Source organism: Saccostrea echinata, unplaced genomic scaffold (genome assembly GCF_033153115.1).
Source record: "Saccostrea echinata isolate AGI-Se365-2 ecotype Australia unplaced genomic scaffold, CSIRO_AGI_Sech_v1 ptg000002l, whole genome shotgun sequence".
In the NCBI taxonomy this organism is placed as follows: domain Eukaryota; kingdom Metazoa; phylum Mollusca; class Bivalvia; order Ostreida; family Ostreidae; genus Saccostrea; species Saccostrea echinata.
This window is the reverse complement of record NW_026889751.1, coordinates 51,583-73,138: the sequence shown is the minus strand read 5'-3', so window position 1 is coordinate 73,138 and position 21,556 is coordinate 51,583. Positions and strand designations below refer to the sequence as shown.

Below are 21,556 nucleotides of genomic sequence, written 5' to 3'. Positions count from 1 at the left end.
ACAATTTCAGGCATATTTTTATTTATTCAATTTTGTGTAATTAGTACATACAAAATGAGTATATTATCTTCTAAATACACCGTATTATCACATCAGAATTATTCCACAATCTGATTGAATTCAATTTGACTGCTACAAGTATGCTTGCTTTTGTACTCATAGCTTGGATCCTGGCTCTACAAAAGAAAAGACATGTACATAAATACAGCTGCGAAAACATTTAAAGTAATACAACGACAGACACTTTTTGTTGTAAACCATCAAAATTGATAAGATAAATGTAAGTATTAAAGTGAGTAATATAATATAGACAAGTATATTTTCTACTTACCCATAATGAGTTTGGTGTGATTTCCCTGTGCCAACAAGTCGCCATTTTCAGAGCGGATTTCTGCGGATAAGAAGGCCACACGCCGACCACATTTCACTGTCTTTGCATCAATCACAATTGTTTCTCCGACTCTAGCAGGCTTTATGAATCTTTATATAATAACATTATGGTAAACAGTATATTTAATGCAAACTTTAGCAGCAAATCTAACTGAAAATGCGTCTTTTTGTCAAATCAAGTTTAAGGTAAGATATTGTAAAGTAAGATGAAATTTTCAAAGAATTTCACAAATTTGTATACTAGGTTTATCGGTAGTTTAAGTAGAAAAGAATACTGTTGCCACTGCTGATATTTAAAATTAACAGAAACAATTTTGCCACGAGCCGAAGAATATTACCGTAGTGATAGGTCAATACTAGCACTATTTCTGTCCCTGACTTTGGTGTGGAGAGCCCAGGAAGTGACGGCATCTACTAACAGTGACATCATACCCCCGTGTAAAGTCCCGTGACTATTCCTGTGTTCTTCTGTTACCTCAAACTCACATGTTATATTTCCCCCGCCTCCTGCCACAACAGAGATCTGAAGTATTCACCAATATTTGATATCGCTTTGATACCTTACATATAAAAGGTTCATAATTCAGAAAACCCTATAGTTGAGATATATAAGAGCGGGAAATAAACAACAACAAATAAACCAACAAACAAACATACCACCATCACCCCCTCCCCCTCCCCCCCCCCCCCAAAAAAAAAAAAATCAACTTGGTCATATCATTTTACGATATAGTATTCTGAATAGTGAATATCATTATAAGATAAGACAGAATTTAAAAAAGTCTCGTCACTGTTACAACAAAATTAAGGCATAGAAATCCATTCTGTCTCTGGATACTATGGCTTAAACAGACAATCTTTTCTATGATTTTCTTTTTTTTTCTCGTTGTACTCCTCTTTTTTGTCAATTACTAGTAACATTAACAATTAATATGGTTTTATCACGAATTTGGTAGCGAAAATACTGCGAATATGCGATTCGCGTATATAGTCTGCTCCATAGTAAAATTTCAAATGATGGAGACACCATATAACTTAAATAAAGTATTAATCTCCCTTATTCCTTCATGGCACCTGATCCCACCTCTGATGTTTTTAAAGGTCCATGTTTGCTCTGCTCCAAATTTATATTGTTCCAATTGACTTTTGATCTTCATTACTGTTCGTTTTTCATGGGGTCGAAATTAAAAGGGATTTTTGAAAATATATCTCAAATAGAAACTTTACATATGCATCCATTCAATGTTTTGTACGAATTGTTGGTTTTATACCTAAATTGGGCATCTAAAGACTGCACATATGTCATATATCTAATGTCCCGGAGGATTATCCGAGGGACACCAATTGAACTCTGAGTCTGTGTCCCTTATAGACTCAAAAGGGTGAGGCCTTTTTATATTGGACGACGCGTCTGCAGTATCATTTCGTTTTACTTTGTACTTCATATATTGTACAAAGTTTTAAAGTAGAAATAAAAAAATTAAAAAATGAGAAATGTTTGCAAATGACAAACGATAGACGGTTATAACAAATATATTTGATAGTATGACGTATATAAAATTAATTTTCGACAGTCATGCAGGTTAGGGAGAAGGATCGATCATATCCTTAAAAGCCAGTGCACACCCTGCAATGAATCCCATGCAATTAACCTCTTGCATTTTTTTTGTTTTAAATTCTCTGGAGTCTGGACACTCACTACAACTACATTGTAACTGCATACATATCTTCTATTTTCTATTCCAAAACTGTACATTAACAAAGTTGTTTTGAAGACTGCATCCAAGTGAAACTTAACCTATTCTCTTTAGAGAAGTGGACAGGCTTTCGCCTACATCCACGTAGGCGAAAACCTGTCCACTTCTCTAAAGAGAATAAAACTTAACCATACAGTCTTAAAATAGAACTAAGCTCTATTCCAGAAACAAGTTAATAATCGAAACTGTTGCATGCAACTAGTATATTTACTTGGTACACATGCTGCAATTTATCCCATTAATTGCATGGGATTAATTGCAGTGTGTGCACTGGCCGAGCCTTAAGTGCACTTTCAAAAACAGCGGCGTGTCAAAAATCAGATCGTCAGACAGTGAAAAAAGAGACACTCACCGTTTGTATTATATTTTCAAATCTCTTATGTCCAAATACTCTTCCTTGAACGACTTCTTTAGCGATTGTTAATCCCTCCTCTTCAACATTCATTTCATTTCTTCTGCTATTGGTATTAATTCTACTTTACAACTCAATTTACAGAGTTGTCTTTCTTGTTAGACTATCCAAGTTTAAGGCTTGAGTAGGTCGTGCACAACGTACACCGGACCATAGACTAATTAGGTAAGAAAATTTAAGAGAAAATCTTAATATTAAGTTATCACTTTATATAATAATGTCTCCGCAATAGAATAACTTAATGCATCAAAAGTATTTCAAATTTCAATATCCAGACGGTAGTTATTACTATACTGAGTCTACACGCTGACCTCTCCAGATTCTTGTTTTTTATCTACGGAGGCCGATTAGGGTCAATGCGAATATATAAAGCAATCGACCGAGATTCTTTTGCATAAACAGATTGATATGAATAGAATAAACGACCAAAGCAGTGGGACCTTTAATCACTTGCTTTTACCTAATTTTAATGGATTTTACCCCCATTCCGATTCCCCGTCGGCTATTTTACGTTGCATAAGGCCATCACCGATATATGCTTGTCATTATAAAAAAATTCCCCAAAGTAGGATCTGGAATATGTTAATGCATTAGTGTCTTTTTTACATGTATGATAATTTTCAATTCGTAAAGTATGCTTTTTAAATGTTAATGTGATTAATATGTTGCAGTGCGACCGTTGCGGCGAGCACATGCAGTTGTGTAAATACCTCATTCACTTTAACTTAGATCCGCCTCTTCAAAACCACAATACATTTGAAACCATACCCTATACAGTGTCAATTCTTCGGGACTACTTTCCCTACGAATAATGATATGGATTTTTATTATATACCCAACTGTTTGTCACTATTAATGGCCCAAGTAAACTGGAACGAAAAAGATCCCTCACTGCTCAATGGCCCTGAGTGCCGAGTATACATGTAGGTCAAAATTTTCAGCATCTGCTTTCCGCCTGCAAGTTGTAACGTTTCCATATGAGTGAACAATTCTCGAGAGGGACGTTAAACAACAACAAACAAACAAAGAAACCATATTTGATTTGTTTGTTGTTTAACGTCCCTCTCGAGAATTTTTCATTCATATATAGAAGCCGCCACTTGCCGGCGGAGGGCTACAAATTTATACCTATACTCGGCACTCAGGGCCATTGAATAGTGAGGGATCTTTTTCGTGCCAACACCTACTGCGACACGGGACTTCGGTTTATACGGTCTCCTCTGAAGGACCGGTCTCCACGTCCCGCAGTGGATTCAAACCCGCGACGTAAGGATCAGCTCCTTACTCCGCGACTCCAGAGCAGACGCTCTAACCATTGCGCCACGCGGGCTACGTCTCTTTCAGAGAGAATTTAATAATTTGCGACCAATTTAGGAAGCAACTGAAATCTAAAAATTACCTTAGACGACATGTTATAAGAAATCTGTATCCTTCTTTCACTGTGACCAAGAACTTCTTGTCTACGATGTTAAGTCCGAAACCAAAAACGATAAGAACAGGAGACCGTTCCTAAACATTTTAAAAAAAATCTACCAAAAACAGACAAGACCGCTCCTGAACAAAAATAAAACGTTTTCACTTAGTTTTCATTGCAATGTACGTGCTGGTATTATATACAACGAACATGTTTTAGTTGTCTATACCTAGTAATATATAAAGATATTTAAAACATACAACCACCAAAAGCAAGAGTTAAATGAAAAAAAAAGGTTTTTTTCTGTCGCAGATCACACTTTCATTTCATTATAAGAAAACTTAGTATAGTTGAATATAGTAACATGTTGGCAATTTTGACAGAATTAAACGCTATGTATAAGTAAAGGATATCTTAGTTACTAGATTAAACGCACGTCATATATGGCGTATTTTTTATAAGTTCAGACAACTAAAATTAAAAAGATTTTCTACTTGTTTTATTACTTTATATACATATAGGACTTTCCTGTAAATTAAACAATTTAAATCAATCAAGTTTTAAAGAATTAGAAATTTAAAACAATAACCGATTTATTTACCGACTCCGCATTTAATTAACAGACACAGTTTAAAATCCTTTTTACTATGAAAACATGAGGTTATTCAAATTCAAAATCGGTGAAAATTTTAATTTGAACGTTAATACCATATATCATGTTTATCTACACTCAATCTCGTATTTTTATTTTTTTTTTTTTTAGCTCAGATACACCATATATAGCTTTAAGCAAGCTACCGACTAGGAGAAATATGCATCTAAACTGAATTCCTAGCATTTTTCTCTTGAATTGGCCATCATGGTAAGACAACTCCTGATCGCGTGCTCGACAGTTTACTTGGGTCATTAATTTCAGAGGTAGATGCCCTAAACAATCAAACTATCCATTCGTCTGTCAACATTTATATATGACTTGATGAGATCATAAGCCTAATTTTAGAGACTTCGTATTCACTTACTGTGAAGATAAAATGGTTTAAAAAGGACAAGTCATAGTTTTGAGGTCTCTCAAAGTTCAAATTTAAAAGGGTAATATTATTTATGTCAGTATTTTCAAGGTCACATATAGGCGGTGCATTTTCACTAATTAACTTCCATTTTTTGTATTCGTTACGCTGAATATGGTTTTAAAAAATACACCTAGATTTTGATGTCACTGCAACGAAGGTCAAAGTCGAGATTATTGACATGTCTTTTAACACTTATTGACTTAATAACTTTAATAATTGTTCTCAATCGTTCCCAGTTTTCTGATTGGTTCAAATTGGATATCATGATTAAGAATAAAAAAAACACCATAAAAACTGTGTGTTTCTATTTTAAGCTCCTAAAAAGCTTATAAATCTGATGTTTCTAATATTGGAAACATCTTCTGTGAAGAAACAGTAATGATGGTGTCTCAATAGTCATGTTTCCAGGGGCGTAGCTTCCACTGTGGCAATGAGGCAACTGCCTCACTAGATTTTTCACCACCACCATCCCTTTACATGATCAACAGTACACTGTAGATAATACGTACAACTAATGGCATTTCTTTTAACATTTTAAGCAGTTCTATAATGTTGAATTGAAGTTTTAAAGAAATAATAGCAAAGTTTAATAAGATGCGCTTTCACCTTTAAATGTTTCAAAAAGTTTAGTAAACATATAAACTCTTCTACATTCTTTTACAATACGTAGTATCATGCTGAAGTCTTAAATAAAGAAACCAGTACAACAAATGAAATTTCATTGCATTTTAAAACCCCCAACTCCATTTTCTGTCGGAGTGACCCCTCGAATGACACTACCCGGAACCTGCTGGGGGCTTAAGGCAGCCCCAGACTTCTTTCTGCTACTGTACATGTATGGTTTTGCCTCACTAGAATTTAAAGTCAAGCTACGCCCCTGGTTTCTAAAAACAGATACTTCAGCTCCCATTTATAATTATGACATCATAATGAGTAGGACTTATCAATGCCTTATACGAGATACTATTGCACTTATAAGAAACATGGATTTTAAAATATTTTTCATTAACTGATACATATATAATAATAAAACAAATGTAGCCTTTTGATTCAGCACAATCCCTAGACATGTAGACCTTAGAGAAAAGCATATTGACCTTGAACTTCGTGCTCGGTCAACATGCTTTCTCTTATGTCTATATATCTAGGGACTGACCTCAGCAAAAGGCTATATTTGTATATTATTGATATATTATTGACCTCACCCTTCCTACATTTACTTGATCCAGTAATTCACATTCTTCCTCCAATCATGACTTACCCTCTTTTTTAAATTAAGGATGGTTAAAGGGAAAAAAAATATTTGTCTTTGTATGTAGATGTATTTACTGGTATTTATATGTGCTCATTGACTAAAAGGTCAAGGTGAAAAAATCAAAAAGTCTAAATTAAACTCAGCACAGTTATCTAACTCCATCTGTGATGAATTTTTAGAAATATTCTATTTTATCATTACTAAATAATTATAAAGCTTGTTATCAAACGTAATTAAATAAAGTTGTAAGAAATTTAAACCAATGCAGACAATAATTTAATTTAATTTTTTTGATGCAGTGAATGAACAGAATAAGACAGAAGGCTTGGAAGCTTCTGCATTATAAAGGTATAAATATTGTATAAAGTGACATCCTTTATCCCCCCCCCCCCCTTCCACACACACAAGGCTATACATACAAAGACTCAACCATTGCGAGTTAGATCTCTCTTTCTCTCTCCAAATATCAATGATTTCTCTTCTTTCAGGTCCCCCTAACTGAGTCAAACTGCATGTAACAGTGGTTCATGCTCGTATTATTTGCCATCTATAGATTTGTTGTTGTTTGCCGCTTTCGCAAAAGAGCGGTGACATTCAATCTCATTTGTCCGTCTATCCTTCTGTCTGTCTGTAACAAAAACTTGCATTACCAGTGATAAGATTTTTCAAAATATATACTTTGTCTCTTGATCTCATGACTTTGGCCTTGAAAATTTACCTACTTTTAAACCAATTGACTTTACATGAGAAAAGTTTGGGGTTTAATGTTTCACATGTGTATTACCTGTGTCAAGACCTTTCGGAATATACTATCATTTTTGACACTTTTCAAGAACTTTAACTTTTGTAATAACTTGAATGAGAGAAGATAGGGCTTTCATATTCCACATGTACCTGTGCCTATACATTTCTGAATATGTTATGATTTTTCACCTTATGGTCTTGACCTTGAAGTTTTTTCAAAACATTTTTTTCCTTGACCATAGCTTTTGCAACCGGAGATAAGACTTTTACATTTTTTAAACTTGTTTATTACTTACCTGTGATAAGACCTTTCTGAATGTAATGTGAAAATTGACCTCCTGACCTAGACCTTGAAGTTTGACTTTCAAAGGCTTTAATTATTGCTTTTTCTTTTACATCAGAACACATTACTTAAAAAAATAACTCTTTTTTTTTACTATGATAGACAAATTAAATCAAATTTAATATGCTATAAATCATTGCACCCCCAACAAATAGACCCCGAAAGCGGGGAACCGCAATTCTCTTAATTTGATTGTTTTCAATGAGTCTAATACGTATATTTTGGTCGCCCGCGTGGCGCAGTGGTTAGAGCGTCTGCTCTAGAGTCGCGAAGTAAGGAGTTGATCCTTACGTCGCGGGTTCGAATCCCACTGTGGGACGTGGAGACCGGTCCTTCGGATGAGACCGTATAAACCGAGGTCCCGTGTCGCAGTAGGTGCTGGCACGAAAAAGATCCCTCACTGCTCAATGGTCGTAAGTGCCGAGTATAGGACTGAATTTGCAGCTCTCCACCGGAAAGTGGTGGCGTCTCCATATGAGTGAAAAATTCTCGAGAGGGACGTTAAACAACATACAAACAAACAAACAAACGTATATTTTGAATATCTAGCTAATCTCAACGAAGTTGGGAGGAGTTGTATAATACCCTCGGCGTCGGAGTTTGCGTCGCCGTTCTCAGGTTAAAGTTTTTGAAGCAGTTTTCTTTTCAAGTACTTCTTTGCCCTATTTTAATCAGAGATGCATGAATGATGCTCTAGTATGTTTCATTGAACCAGTCAAGGTTTCAGATGCTTCAGTCTCAGCTAAAGAGTGTCCAAATTAATGTTTTTGAAGCAGGTTAAAGTTTTTGGAGGCGAGCAGGTCTCATTTCCAAGTAACTATAAGTCCTATATTAACCAAACTTGAATGAATGGTACATCTAAGGATACACAATACTACACTTTGTTCGGATGTCGGATCTGACCTACATTTTTTGGATGAGTGACCAGGTTGAAGTTTTTGCAGAAGGTTCATTCTAAAGTAACTATAAGTCCTATGTTGACCGACTTTGCATGGATGATATATCTAATGATGTACACTACTGGACTTTGGATGCAGGATTTGACCAGCATTTTCCAGACGAGTGACTTGGTTAACGATTTTGGAGTAGATCCATTACTAAGAAACTGTAAGGCCTCCTGAATCAAACTTGCATGGATGATGCATCAGGGGACCTACCACGAAACTTGCTTCAGCTGCTGGTTTTGATCTGCATTTTCCAGATGAGTGACCAGGTTTAAGTTTTTTGAGTAGACTCATTTTAGAGTAACTTAAAGCCCTACCTAGACTAAACTTGCATGAGCAAGGGATGAACACTATCAAACTCGCCTCAGATGCTGGAATTGACTTACATTTTCTTAATGAGTGTCTAGTTTTAAGTTTTAGAACGAGTTCATTATCAAGTAATTGCAAGTCCTATCAGACCAAAATTGCATATATGTTGCACCTAGGGATGCGCACTACCGAGGTATTAGATTATTAGTTTAGCGTGGAACTTGCCTTACGTAAAGATAACATTCGTTGAAGTGAGCTCTGTATAATCTTTGATTATCTCTGTTTAAAATTTTGTGGTTGCGTCCTTGGTATATGGGACTTATATACACGTATGCACTGTATGGACGTGCATGCAATTTTAGCCCTGTTGTTCTGTAAGTACATTAATAGTAATTTAAAAACCTATATTCTGATTCCTCATGGTTCAAGAGGGTCTTAGAAAACCAAAGTTGAATCTGCTTTTTATAGTAATTTTACAGACAGTAGCCCTGGTTTTATCGACATCAGAATTTTAAAAGATTAAACAGAAATATTTGGAATTCTTTTGTAGCCCACACCAAATCTTGTTAGCGTATTTGAGGAAACTTTACATGTTTCTACTTTTCTGGATATTTGTTTTTTTAAAACCTTATGTATCTTCACTATAATTTCTGAATTACCATCTCTTGGGCTTGACCTATATTTCAACAAGTCCAAATCTCCATGACCCAAGGATACCTTGTGGAAAGTTCTTTATTCCTAGAGAATAAGATAGAAATATTAAAAGTTTATCTGCAGTGATATGTCGGAGAGAAAAATAGAGAAGCTAATATGTGAAATATGATATTATTGTAAGTTTTGAGTTTTAATTCAGAATTTGCAGTATGATAACAATATTTATATACATGCAGACAACACATCAAACATAATATATGTAATTGAAAATTATATAATTAAGTTAAAAGATAATTACGGCAACATATTACTTACATATTTGGCTACATCCAGAAAAAATTCTCAGTCTAATTATGAGTGAGCCTGAATTCACTAAAGTTTCGCATGACTTCTGGAAGACAAAATGGGATACAGGAAAAATCGGATTTCATAGATCACACGTGGATACGTAAGTAGGATTTTATTTTTCAACAACTTATCTATTAGCATTTTCTCTACAATAACCATGCAAGATAAAGAAAAATAAGGTTTATCCACCGATTGAACTATGAGGCACCTGGCTTTTCGACGTTTAATGTACCTGTAAGTGAATGACGTGCAGCAGACGAAAGTTGCCTGGGATAGGGACAAATATAGAAAATACATAGAGAATAATAAAATATTTCAATTTAATTGAGTTTTTATTAATTTATATGAATCATGCATTCATTATCATTGCTGCGAATATTTCATAAACTACACAGAAACGGGAAATCGGAAGAATTGGTGAATGACAGAATTGTCTAACATAAGACTGTGCACACATAGAAAATATTTTTTCTTACCTTTATGATTAATGTTATTTTTATATATTTAAATTCACAGGTTATTGGAAAAGCATAAAGATACACTCATCAATGGCCGAGAGAATATAAAGATTTTCTTTCCGTTATGTGGAAAGGCCTTAGATATGAGACAGTATAACATTTTTTTTTTTAATTTATCAAGTACTAAATACAATATATTTATAATAACTACTGCATTACCAATTTCAGAATAAATGTAAATATACTTTAAGTTTCTATTAACCTTATTCCAAATATTTTTGATTTTTTAAATTTGTGTTTAAAATGAGTAGAAATTAATACAATATGGATTAATGTTGAATAAAAAAATGTTTGCCTCATTAAAAAAAGAGCGAGTGTATATACCTTTAAAAATATTTCAGCACTGTATTAAAATTTAGCTTGTTTTCATTATCTTTTTAATCATTGTTAGCATATGGGACCTGGGGCATACCATTATAGGTGTGGAATCAGTCAGAAGTGCCCTGGAGGACTTTTTTGAGGAGCAGTCTATCAAGTATACAGTTTCTGATCTGTCAGAGGGGACAGGTACTCTTTTCATCGTAAGTCTGCAAGAGTTTATGGGGGGGGGGGATTTTAATTTACTAAGTTAAGCATATATGTATACACACACACCCACCCACCCAGATAGGAGGGGGAGGGACACTTCTCTTCCAACGGTCATGGATAGACAGACGCCTTTTCTTAATTTCCGTATACCATTGATTGGCTACTCCGAAACAACCAAAACTAACAAGTGATATGACGCAACAATTCAACAACAAAAAATTTTAAGCATCAGTCTTAGGTCAATCTTAGACCTTTATATACATATATATAATTTTATTTTATATATTATTTTCAGAGTGAAGACAAGAGAATAAAATTATATTGCTGTGATCTTTTTGAATTCAACAGGTACATTTATTTTGGTTAGTGTTTGTCATTTTGGAAACAAATATTTCAAAAGAAACGTGTAATATAAAATTTGCTTATTTCAGGGAGTGTGAGGGGTTAATGGACGCTGTCTGGGATAGGGGTTCAATGGTGGCCATTAATAGAGAGGACAGACAGCGGTAACAAAAACAAATAAATTTCCTTGCACATAAAGTAGTCAAGTCATAAACCTAATACTTATTTATTGAATTTTTATACTTTGCTATGTTCGTGGGAGTTTTTTTTATTGTCATTCACTAGCATTTAATAATGCAAAATTCAGTATGTCTGCTCCTTGTCTGACATCAATGTACTCTACAGTACTTTAATATCATCATGATGGACAAATATTTTCATTGTGAATACCAGAAGGAAGCATGCTACCGCTTATCAGTACTTTTAGTTCTTTGATTTACAATGTAGATAAGCTTTATTAAGCTAGTTTTTAAATATATTAAAAAAAAAAACAGTCCGGAACTGGAAAAACCCATCGCTTTCTTCCCCTTGGCCCTTGGAATTTTCAAAGTTATCAAAATCACCTTGCCCCCTCCACCCCATCCCCCTTAGGAAGCATAAGCAGTGTATTAGTATTCAGCTAATGTATATCACTAAGGGAGTTAGCAAGATTCCAGTTTCCCAGGCCAGGACTATTAAATAATCTTGCTCGATGGGAACTGGAATCTTGCTCCCTCAATGATATACTTTTTAACTGTTTTATTATACCGATACAAAAGTAAAATATAGAGGATTAGGCATTAGCTCACTTGACTAACGCATGACAAAATGGAGATAAGTCCAAAATGATTTTTAAAAAGTTAGTAACATCTAACGAACTAATTTTTATAGGAAAATCAGTAAATGTATAATAAAAAAACTATTTAAAAACTATTAAAAACGTCAAGAAAATCATGCTAATTTGATTTTGTAATTTATTCCTGTATTTCACTGAGTTGTACATTTGACAGGTACGCAGAATTTCTCCTAAATCTTCTGTCGCCCGATTGTCGTTATTTGTTAGAGACACTGGAATATGACGAGACTAAGTATCCAGGTGGGTGTAGTACAATCTGCTTTATTGCCTACTAATCTGACTAAAATTAGTCACCTTTCTTACACTCTATTTTTTAAAAAAATTATTATCAATTCTGTTCTTATTTATGAAATAGTTTAAAAATTCTTAAATGAAAAATAAAAATAGGTACAATTTAATATTTTCAAACATTGTATATAATATTTAAAGCTTATTTGTATGCATACTTGCCAAATACACTTTTTTATCATTCATTATCCTATAACATTATATATATATATATATATATATATATATGTCTAGTAGTTAGTGCACTTAAAGGTAAGGTGGTCGCCCGTTCGGCCACGTCGGTTTTCTCCGGTACTCCTGTTTTCTCCCACTGAAATGTCCAACGTCACTCGCGCTAAAATCGGTGCAATAAAGGACCCCATTGGAAATAAGCTTTTCAGCTTTCATTAGCTATCCTTGGTATTATATGTACATGTATATATTTTATGTATATACAGACTAAACATTTATTTATTTAGTTATATTTTGGGGATTTCTTTATACATTTGCTGCAGTAATAATAGCCCTGCCTATAATTTTAATGATGTTGACTTTTGATAGGGCCTTATCATCTCTCATTCAAAAGTTATGACCAATTTTGAAGTTTTTGTGACAAACACACAGCAGTGATGACAGAAGGGGCGACATTAAAAGTGAAATTTTTACCTGGGAATAATTTTTTGAAATACTCTATTATTTTAAGTACTCAAAAACTATAATGCTTTGTGAAAATAATTTATGAACTCCGTTTTTATTTTTATTGTAGGACCACCATTTTATGTCCCAGATCAACAAATTTACGAACTGTTTGGTAAGTAATTAAGAGCCATTCTCTCTAATGACTTTAACTTTTATATAGGAGCTGTGGCACGCATAGTCTCAGAATTTCTTCAAACTCTCTATGATAAAAGTCTTTGATACCGTAAACTCAAATCAGGCAAAAATTGGTTGCTACGTGTCATGGTTACCATAGCAACATGTCCTAAAATTTGAAAAATGGCATTTTTCAACATGTTCAGAGTCCCACAGTTAACGTTTGCAGCAAAGCAAACAAGTGGCAATGACTGTTTCTGAAAGTTGAAGGCCTTATGTCTTAAATGCATGATAAACATGTTTGGTAAATCATCTATTACATACGTTACTATGGAAACAAAGTATTCAAAAGTAATAATTTTGTTTATTTAATTTTATAAAGTCATACACTTAAGAATAAAAAAAATTATAGGTTGAAATGCAAGCAAATAATAGACAAGAGATCATTGTAACATATACCAAGGACGAAATATGATATTTCTTATAGGTTAGCAATGGTTGTCATGGTTTTGATACCACAAAGTTATTTTAAATTTACTTTCTTAGTGTTTTAATCTTATCCTATCTTTTTAAAAAGCATATTTCTATATAACTGATGATCAATTTTTAAAGGCGCTGGTGTGACCCTAATTTTCACATTTCAAAAAATTCAAATTCAATTCTTGAAATGGAGCGTTGCTATGGAAATTAGCGGAAAAAATATGCATAAAAATCTGAAAAATATGTTGTTTCCTTGGATACGTACCCTTGTATGTAGATTCCAAAAACTTTTATGATTGATATATATGAACAACTAACCTGACTTTCAATTTTGACTACCAAGCAATCTCTAACTGGATGCAAAAAGCTAGCACATAGAATTTAATATTGATATAAAATTAACAAAATCGAACATTTTCCCTTCTTGGTAACCATAGCAACAGTGTTGTATTTTTCAACAAACTTTATCAATATATGATATTCAACTTTAGTTCTACCAGATATGTACTATTCAAGGTGAGTCAAATAATATGTTTCTTGATTAAAAGCTATGTAAATTCCTAAAGCAGCAAAAAAATATCACTTTAAACAACTGGTTCGCTGTTTCCATGGTTACACTGCAAAGTAACAATTAATCCCAATATTTCTTATGTTGTTGGTGTTGCAAGGTCCTAAGGATGTATATGTGCCAGTCATGAATTTTATTGTTTTTCCTCAAGATAGTAGCATTAACCCAATCTTAGCAACAGATTTTGCATGGTAACTCTGTGTTACCATGGCAACCATGAAAGTTATTTTTAGAATAATATTGCCAATACTTAATTACTTAAGGTCAAATATTTTTATTGTTTTTCTTAGGTTGTTGATTGAGTTTGATCATGTAACACCCATCATTAGTGAATATTGAGCGTTTTTCAGCATTTTTCAGCATCTAAAATGTATTCCAAATGTACCCATGGTTACCACTTACTTAGAGATAAATTCTAAATAGTTTCTTTATAGCATAAGTGGCAACAAGGTGTCATGTTTTTGTGAGAATAGTTTGTTTGTTATTCTTAGTCTTTATTAAGGCTTAATAAAGATTCAAAGTAGCTGAAAATCTCAATTTTTTCAACTTTTCTGGCTGTTACCATGGCAACCAAGACACATAGCAACGAAATTTTATTTGATATATGTTTCTGGTGTCAAGTTGTTATAATAGGCAAAGTTTCATCAAAATCGGTGACCATGCGTGGCAAAGAAGTTTAAGTGGTTACAGAGAATCGCTATTAAACTGCAATTTTAAATCATACAAACTGATATATTTCATGTTTTGCCATATAGACAATAAACTTGAGGCAAAGCCTGTTGAGTTAGAATTAGTTTTTAGCTTACCTGAATTTTAACGAATCCTTGATTACCTCCCCTTGAAAGAGGGCGCGGCACTTCCTGTGAACAAACTTAAATTCCCTTCATCCAAGAATGCTTTGTGGCAAGTTTGGTTGAAATTGGCCCAGTGGTTCTTGAGAAGTCGAAAATGTGAAAAGTTTACGGACTACAGACGATAGACGGACGCCGGACACTCTTTGATCAGAAAAGCTCACTTGAGCCTTCGGCTCAGGTGAGCTAAAAAGTAGTCTAATAGTATATTTGTCATACAGGTCTACAATGAAAACATCGGAGGCACAGGTTACAAACAAGTACGGAAGCTGTATGGAAATGCGGAAATGAATCTGAAAACTGTCCTGATAAAAATTATTCTTGAATTGCTCTTAAAAGGACGTTTGTTCATCTTATAATTTCCAGCCTATTCAGCTAAATATAATCAACTTGAAATTGTATTCAAAGGTGAAAAGATGAACATTACCAAGCTAGAGAGAGTCGACGCCTTTGAAGAAAGACACAAAGCATGGGGAATAGACAGTTTACAGGAAAACTTGTTCTTATTGACTTTGAAGTGAAATGATATACTATTGCAATGGAACCTTAACAAAAGAAATACATTTGATGTATACAAAATTTTGTATGTTGCTAAAATTGTTTTCAGTGAAGCTACATATATTCTGTGTAATCAGGAATTCTGCTCAGGAGATTGTGTCATTGTAATTAGTTTCTACTTTTTGGTACCATATAAAGGCTTATGTAGACAATCTCGAATAAATTTTGTTAGCAGTTATTGAAATTCTTATTCAACTATTTAATTTTTATTGCTTTAAGTGAAGTTGTTTACACGAAAAGCGTAAGCGTAAAAAGGCATAAGGGAAAATAGAAATTTTGTATTGATTTACATTCAACACATTGTATTTTTTAAATTTCATTTTTGATTTCATATAAATTGTGAGATATTATGGGATTCTTGAATCAGTAAACAAATTACCTAATTGAAGATATTGCAGCGATGTGATGATAGAGAGATTAAAATGAGGTATTCAAATATTTGTAGCAGCAAGAATTATGGCTAGGTGGAACCAATTTAATAACTTTCCATAAATTAAGCAGATAACATTCATTGAAAAGAAAATATAAGTAAAATAATAAACACAAGTCAAAGATAAGGAACTCTCTCTCTCTCTCTCCCCCCCCCCCACACACACACACAAAGGTCAGACATATTAAGACAAGTCAGACAACAGACATATTAAGTAGATTTGAGGCTGAAAAATGAATTAAACGAATCAGTGAAATAGATCATTCACACAAACAATAAAAAAGTATTTTGGGGTTCAACTCATTCCTCCCTCAGGACAGAGAATCTTACTTTAAAAAATAAAATTATATGTATAATACATCTAAATATAATAAATTCCTATTTATGAATTTTTTTCTTTCAGACTGTTGATATTATTGTAATATGAAGATTCAAATTGAAAGTATACTCCTATTTTTCCTGGCAAACTAGCAACATTTTAACATTTTCACAGCATTTATAACTATGCCATACTGTTGAATCATCACTGTTCATGGGGGATCAATATTCGTGGATTTTGTGAGTAATCCTTACCCACAAATTGACCTTCCGCGAAAAATACACACATACAGTGAATCTATCTTAAGACTGGAACATAAACAACGAAATTATGTCCCCACGAACAATGCAAATTCAACAGTATTTGCTTTTTGTGTGTTTTTATGTTCTTGTTTTTTTTTTAATTCAGATAAGCTAATATAAAACAAATTGATATTTTTAACTGAAATATCTCAACCTCATTGTTACATATTTAATGGTTAATTGTGTTTTATTATTATATCGAACGAAGCAAGATAATAATTATGTGACAGTTATTACGAAATTCTACTTTACGGAATTGAATTCCAATCATGACGTGTTATTTATACCCGAGTCAATTCATGCACAGAAATTCTTTATTGAACATGTTGAAGGGGCAGTGGTGTGAAACGCATACAATATATTTTTGTTTCTGATTGGTTTCCACAATGAATATCTTCATTCAAGTAACCGGTCATAAATTGCCAAAAGTAAACGGCAAGTTATCTCGTGTCTGGACGCCAGAGGTCGACTTTAATTCCCAGGTAAAGTCTAGATTTACCAATTTATGCATTTAGTTGTTTAACTTTTTTATGTAAACGGTGATTGTTCTGAATTGTGACACTTGCATGGGATAAGCTATTTTTGTTGAAATATTGTATGCAAGTGAATGTTTATATTAGTTCTAGAACTGATTAGCTAAGACCTGGTAAGCCTGAAAAATCTTATTAGCAATAACATAGTGTACTCTATATAACAAGAGGTGGAGGGCAGGTGTGGAGGGAAATCCCATTTGCTTTTCCTGTTATGGAAGGTTAAATGTATCATAAATATATTGAATTAGACAGGCTCGACTCTGGTCAAAATGGTATCGATATGCTTCATTTATTAACAAAATGTTCTGAATATAACATATACGCCAATGCAGTTACCTGCATGTTTACTTTTCGCTAGTAGATCATTTTGTAATTTGTATTTTCTTGCCAGCAATCATTGACATGGCAGAGCAACCTTACGATTGGTTAAAGGCATGGGATGAAAATGATATTGGTTTTCACAGAGACAACATAGATCCGTACGTTGCTTTTGTTTAGAGTTAGCAATCAGCGTTATTTCATTAAAAAAATTAAATCAAGTTTGACCTTTACCTAATTTGTCTTTAAATCTATATTTCAAATTTTGTTGTTTTATGAAAATTTACATAATTTGTGCCTAAAAAATATATATGAAAAAAGTTTTATATGACAGGAATGACCTTATAACGTAAGCCATAGTGATGAAGTTAAGACCCTTTTTAATAAATATTTACGTCTGTCTTGTTTCTTGTTTGTACACTGTGTGACTTCACATAAAACTGGAATATCTTTGTTTTTACTGTTTATTAATAGAACCGATCTTAATTTGCATCTGATCTATCAACAAAAGTAGAATACATGTGACTCTTTTTTTTTTTTTTTTTTTTTTTTACAGATTTCTTTCCAAGTATATTGACCGACTGATAAATGGAAGGAAGAATATCAAAATCTTTATTCCTCTTTGTGGCAAAACAGTGGATATTAAATGGTAGAGTTTGAAAATGTAACATATAAGATTATATTGTAATATATGAAAAGATATTCAAATTATTGTCTTCAATAACAATATAGTTCATAGACTTGAGTTGTAGGAACTATTTTTTTCATTTCACTGACCAGGCTTTGGGAGCTGGGCCACACAGTCATAGGAGTGGAACTGGCCAGAAAGGCATTGGAAGAATTCTTTGAGGAACATAATATTAGCTATACTGTATCAAAATTACCAGATGGAAAGGGAGAAGTGTTCACTGTCAGTTTCACTTTATACATCATTTTACAATGAATATTCATACACCATAGAATTTGCAAATTAAAAAAAATTGTTGTAAAAATGAAGGATTAAATGAATTGAAATCATAAATATTGAAGTTTTCTTGATTTGATTTTTAAAAATTTGGAATAAATTTTAATAACAACAAAGTCACAAAGTATAAATATTTTCTGCATTTCTTTTTCAGAGCGAGGACAAACGAATAAAGTTGTATTGCTGTGATCTGTTTAAGTTCAATAGGTAAATAACAACTTTAACAGACAGTATCAAATTTATTTCTCAAAATTAGGTTAGGTAGGCTAAAGTATACAACTATATTCATAAGAAAAAAATGTTAACAAACACAAAAGTGTATTTACAGTAAAAACCCCACTTCTTCTAATGCTTTGATTATTATTATTCAATTATATTTCTCAGCATGTACAAATGTATATTAAATAAGGATAGCTTGTAAAGGAAAGCTTCGTTTAAAAGATGTATTAAGTAATGACAGGTTTGTGCAAACTGTAATACAGATTTCCTTAACTTTTGTGAAGCAAACTTACGTCATTAAAAGCAAGTATTATTATTAAGTGGGCACAAAAATGCATGCTATTAAAGTGTAAAAATATAGAGTGATTATACTGATAAAATTAAGAAGAACATATAACATGTTCATGTATATATTACATGTACATGTATATAATTCATAATTTAAGAATTGAAAGCGGAAACAAATCCGATTTCAAAATACAAACTGAAAACAAATGCAAGACGAAATCTATTATACCTGCATTGACAGAGAGTATTTGAACTAAGCAATTTGTATTAACACCTTTTGATTTGTAAAAGGTGAAGATAACGAAGCAATCAATCTCATTTATCCAGTAAAAAATACGAATAGTTAAAAGAGCAAAACGTGAAATACCAGAGATGGAATCAGGTTCCAAAGTGTTCGTTATCTCTATATATCATAGACCGGTCATACCTGCCGTGAGCCCTCTGTATCGATCAGGTAAAACAGTGTAAAACAATGGGATGACAATGGGTATGAAACATGCCGGTAAACATACGACCCAACAGTATGTTGTATTTGCAAGCAAGATCATTTTATCGACCACAGAATATGCTGATTTTAAACGAGATCGTTAAAAGCCTTGTTAAGATCAACCTATTTGTCAGTAGCTTGCCTCGGTTTAAAAAAATCATTGTTCTCAGAACCTGATCTTGCTTATCAGATCAGTGCGGAAACGTAGACGTCATATAAAGGACTGATGATATTGGAAAAATAACTGCACAAATAGGGGAAGTTGACAGTGGAAAAGCTGAAGTCATCACATTAGTCATATACTTTAGTTGTTGGTTGGTCAGAAACATCTATCGTCAGTTAAATCGTCAGTTAAACATCCAGATGTGAAAGAAATGTTTCAGACTCTGTTACTTTTTTTTATTTCGAGTTCACTGGGAGAAATCGAGTCGACAATGAATGAAAATAATTACTGTTTATTGATAAAACGTCGTCAATATATCTAAATATCGAATTTAAGTCATCAGGAAGATTTTTTTTTTTGATTAAATGTTATTTTTTAAGAAAATAAAAACAGGTCAGGTCACAAAGGAACACAGTTATTGCCTCTCGGAATTCCAACATACTGTTGGAGGACCTGGTTTCCAAAGACTACATAAATATTGTCAATGAGAAACTATAGCATCCTTTTAATATCAACTTCAGAGTACATGTACTTGTGTGTAGAATCAGTATGATATTTAACAAGTAAGCAAATGACCAATCACAAAATACGAAAATTTCCGAGTTCCATTTTTGTGGAAAAAAAAGCAGTTGTCTATGATGTTATAAAGCCTTATCTTTAGTTATTTATCATGAGGAATGTTTTATTTACGATTTTTTTTAGTTCATGTGAGGGGCTAATGGACGCAATGTGGGACAGAGGCTCTCTAGTGGCAATCGAAGAAAAGGATAGACAGAGGTATGTTGTATATAACCGCACAGTTTCGTACCTATGGCTCAGATAAGTACAGCTCAGCCGCTGATCCGTCTAGCTTACCTGCTGGGTTCATGCTAAATTTATAATAGAGTAAGTGATTGTAGTTATAACATTTACAGCATCATTGCAGTCAGAATTGTACCAATGCTACTGAATTCTAGATTTATCGACGAAGCCCGTGCATCAAGAATCAAAATTACAGTATAAATCTATCTAAAGTACGAAAGGAAAAAAGTAGAATTGGAGGACTATCAAACGTAATTGAAACGAAATGATAAAACGTAATAAAAATGTTCCTCTCAGGCCATTCCTTCTCCTGATTCAATTCAAGTGTCAATGATTGATTGAGAGAAATACCCAAAGACTGAAATTTTAAAGTTATGTACTGGTTTATGTATCGATAAAATTACAGTTCAAATTTCCTTTTTTACCATGAGCCAATAAAAAGTGTACAATCTACATGTACTTGGAATGCAAATTTAGATATTAAAAGGCCAGGTGGAATGTTTGTACAGGTATGCCGAGCTTATGAAGAGTCTGATGGGAGAGGGCTGTCAGTACCTGGCGGAAACTCTGGAATATGATGAAACAAAATTTGGAGGTATCTGCTGTGGTTATAAAATATGTTAACAATGATTATGAGGGATATAATGTGCTGCTTAATGCGTTAAAAAAGTAATTTAAATTTAATATCCCACTTTGGTTACATAGGTATAAAATTTGATTCACGATGATTTAAGAATTTTTAAAACAAATAGTGCTCAAACTGTGTTTGCAATAAATGATTAGGCTGTTTTTACTTATATTTATAGGACCTCCACGTATTGTATCGGAGCAAAATATCAAAGATCTCTTCGGTAATAACTATATCGTTCAAACCTTTAGTTTCTATATCTCAGTTGATAATGGTATTGTTTTTAATAAAATAAACTTTAATTTTGTAGGTGACAAACTTGAAATCACTCATTTAGAGAGGAAAGACATATTTACGCCAGCATTTAAAGAGACATGGGGAATCGACAGTTTATTCGAACATCTTTACTTATTCTGTCTTAAGTAATAAATACATTTTTACGTCATTTTGTGCATTTAAAAACAGTCCTATATTCATATACCCAGAGAAACCTAAGAGGATTTCAAGATTGGATGGATAAAATATGGAGATAACGAACAGTAATCAAGCTCAAAAGCCAATGAAACAATACAAATCGGGAGCAGAGCAAATAGAACCTCCAAAAACATCAGAGGTGGGATAAGGTGCCATGGAGGAGCAAGCATCACTTGTCGACCGGTCATACCTGCCGTGTGCTCCTTGTCATCATCGGGCAAAAGGAAAAA

The 21,556-nt window shown here is 33.2% G+C and overlaps 3 protein-coding genes across 5 annotated transcripts; 2 read left to right on the top strand and 1 right to left on the bottom strand.

Moving 5' to 3' along the window:
- Positions 1 to 4: 4 nt before the first annotated feature.
- On the bottom strand, positions 5 to 2,817 carry LOC133204445 (acyl-coenzyme A thioesterase 13-like). The gene is made up of 4 exons (XM_061340176.1): positions 2,500 to 2,817; positions 729 to 913; positions 332 to 480; positions 5 to 176 (listed from the first exon to the last, which is right to left on the bottom strand). The coding sequence occupies exons 1-4, from the start codon at positions 2,590 to 2,592 to the stop codon at positions 157 to 159; spliced, it is 447 nt and encodes a 148-aa protein (XP_061196160.1). The 5' UTR covers positions 2,593 to 2,817; the 3' UTR covers positions 5 to 156.
- Positions 2,701 to 15,590, top strand: LOC133204413 (probable thiopurine S-methyltransferase). 2 transcript variants are annotated; one of them, XM_061340143.1, is made up of 10 exons: positions 2,701 to 2,724; positions 6,598 to 6,646; positions 9,626 to 9,740; positions 10,157 to 10,249; positions 10,550 to 10,679; positions 10,982 to 11,034; positions 11,118 to 11,192; positions 12,018 to 12,103; positions 12,897 to 12,941; positions 15,251 to 15,590. In XM_061340143.1, the coding sequence occupies exons 2-10, from the start codon at positions 6,601 to 6,603 to the stop codon at positions 15,361 to 15,363; spliced, it is 756 nt and encodes a 251-aa protein (XP_061196127.1). In that variant the 5' UTR covers positions 2,701 to 2,724; positions 6,598 to 6,600; the 3' UTR covers positions 15,364 to 15,590. The 2 variants fall into 2 exon arrangements, with proteins under 2 accessions (XP_061196127.1, XP_061196136.1); XM_061340152.1 differs by lacking the exon at positions 6,598 to 6,646 and having other exon boundaries at positions 2,707 to 2,724.
- Positions 15,591 to 16,837: 1,247 nt separating this feature from the next.
- LOC133204429 (probable thiopurine S-methyltransferase) lies at positions 16,838 to 21,297 on the top strand. Of its 2 annotated transcripts, XM_061340167.1 has the most exons (9): positions 16,838 to 16,933; positions 17,376 to 17,463; positions 17,859 to 17,951; positions 18,083 to 18,212; positions 18,421 to 18,473; positions 20,126 to 20,200; positions 20,734 to 20,819; positions 21,031 to 21,075; positions 21,163 to 21,297. In XM_061340167.1, exons 2-9 carry the CDS (start codon positions 17,387 to 17,389, stop codon positions 21,276 to 21,278), a joined length of 675 nt encoding a protein of 224 aa, XP_061196151.1. In that variant the 5' UTR covers positions 16,838 to 16,933; positions 17,376 to 17,386; the 3' UTR covers positions 21,279 to 21,297. The 2 variants fall into 2 exon arrangements, with proteins under 2 accessions (XP_061196151.1, XP_061196143.1); XM_061340159.1 differs by lacking the exon at positions 16,838 to 16,933 and having other exon boundaries at positions 17,361 to 17,463.
- The last annotated feature ends 259 nt before the right edge of the window (positions 21,298 to 21,556 follow it).

What these genes read in the sequence shown, in the direction of transcription:
- LOC133204429 (XM_061340167.1), top strand. Translation starts at nt 17,387, where the DNA reads ATGGCAGAGCAACCTTACGATTGGTTAAAGGCATGGGATGAAAATGAT. An exon ending in AAAACAGTGGATATTAAATG is followed by an intron (nt 17,952 to 18,082) that starts GTAGAGTTTGAA and finishes TTCACTGACCAG; the next exon opens with GCTTTGGGAGCTGGGCCACA. An exon ending in GAAGAAAAGGATAGACAGAG is followed by an intron (nt 20,201 to 20,733) that starts GTATGTTGTATA and finishes ATGTTTGTACAG; the next exon opens with GTATGCCGAGCTTATGAAGA.
- LOC133204445 (XM_061340176.1), bottom strand. Translation starts at nt 2,592, where the DNA reads ATGAATGTTGAAGAGGAGGGATTAACAATCGCTAAAGAAGTCGTTCAA. An exon ending in TTGAAAATATAATACAAACG is followed by an intron (nt 914 to 2,499) that starts GTGAGTGTCTCT and finishes TGAATACTTCAG; the next exon opens with ATCTCTGTTGTGGCAGGAGG. An exon ending in AGTATTGACCTATCACTACG is followed by an intron (nt 481 to 728) that starts GTAATATTCTTC and finishes TATTATATAAAG; the next exon opens with ATTCATAAAGCCTGCTAGAG.
- LOC133204413 (XM_061340143.1), top strand. Translation starts at nt 6,601, where the DNA reads ATGAACAGAATAAGACAGAAGGCTTGGAAGCTTCTGCATTATAAAG. An exon ending in GAAGCTTCTGCATTATAAAG is followed by an intron (nt 6,647 to 9,625) that starts GTATAAATATTG and finishes GGCTACATCCAG; the next exon opens with AAAAAATTCTCAGTCTAATT. An exon ending in AATAGAGAGGACAGACAGCG is followed by an intron (nt 11,193 to 12,017) that starts GTAACAAAAACA and finishes TACATTTGACAG; the next exon opens with GTACGCAGAATTTCTCCTAA.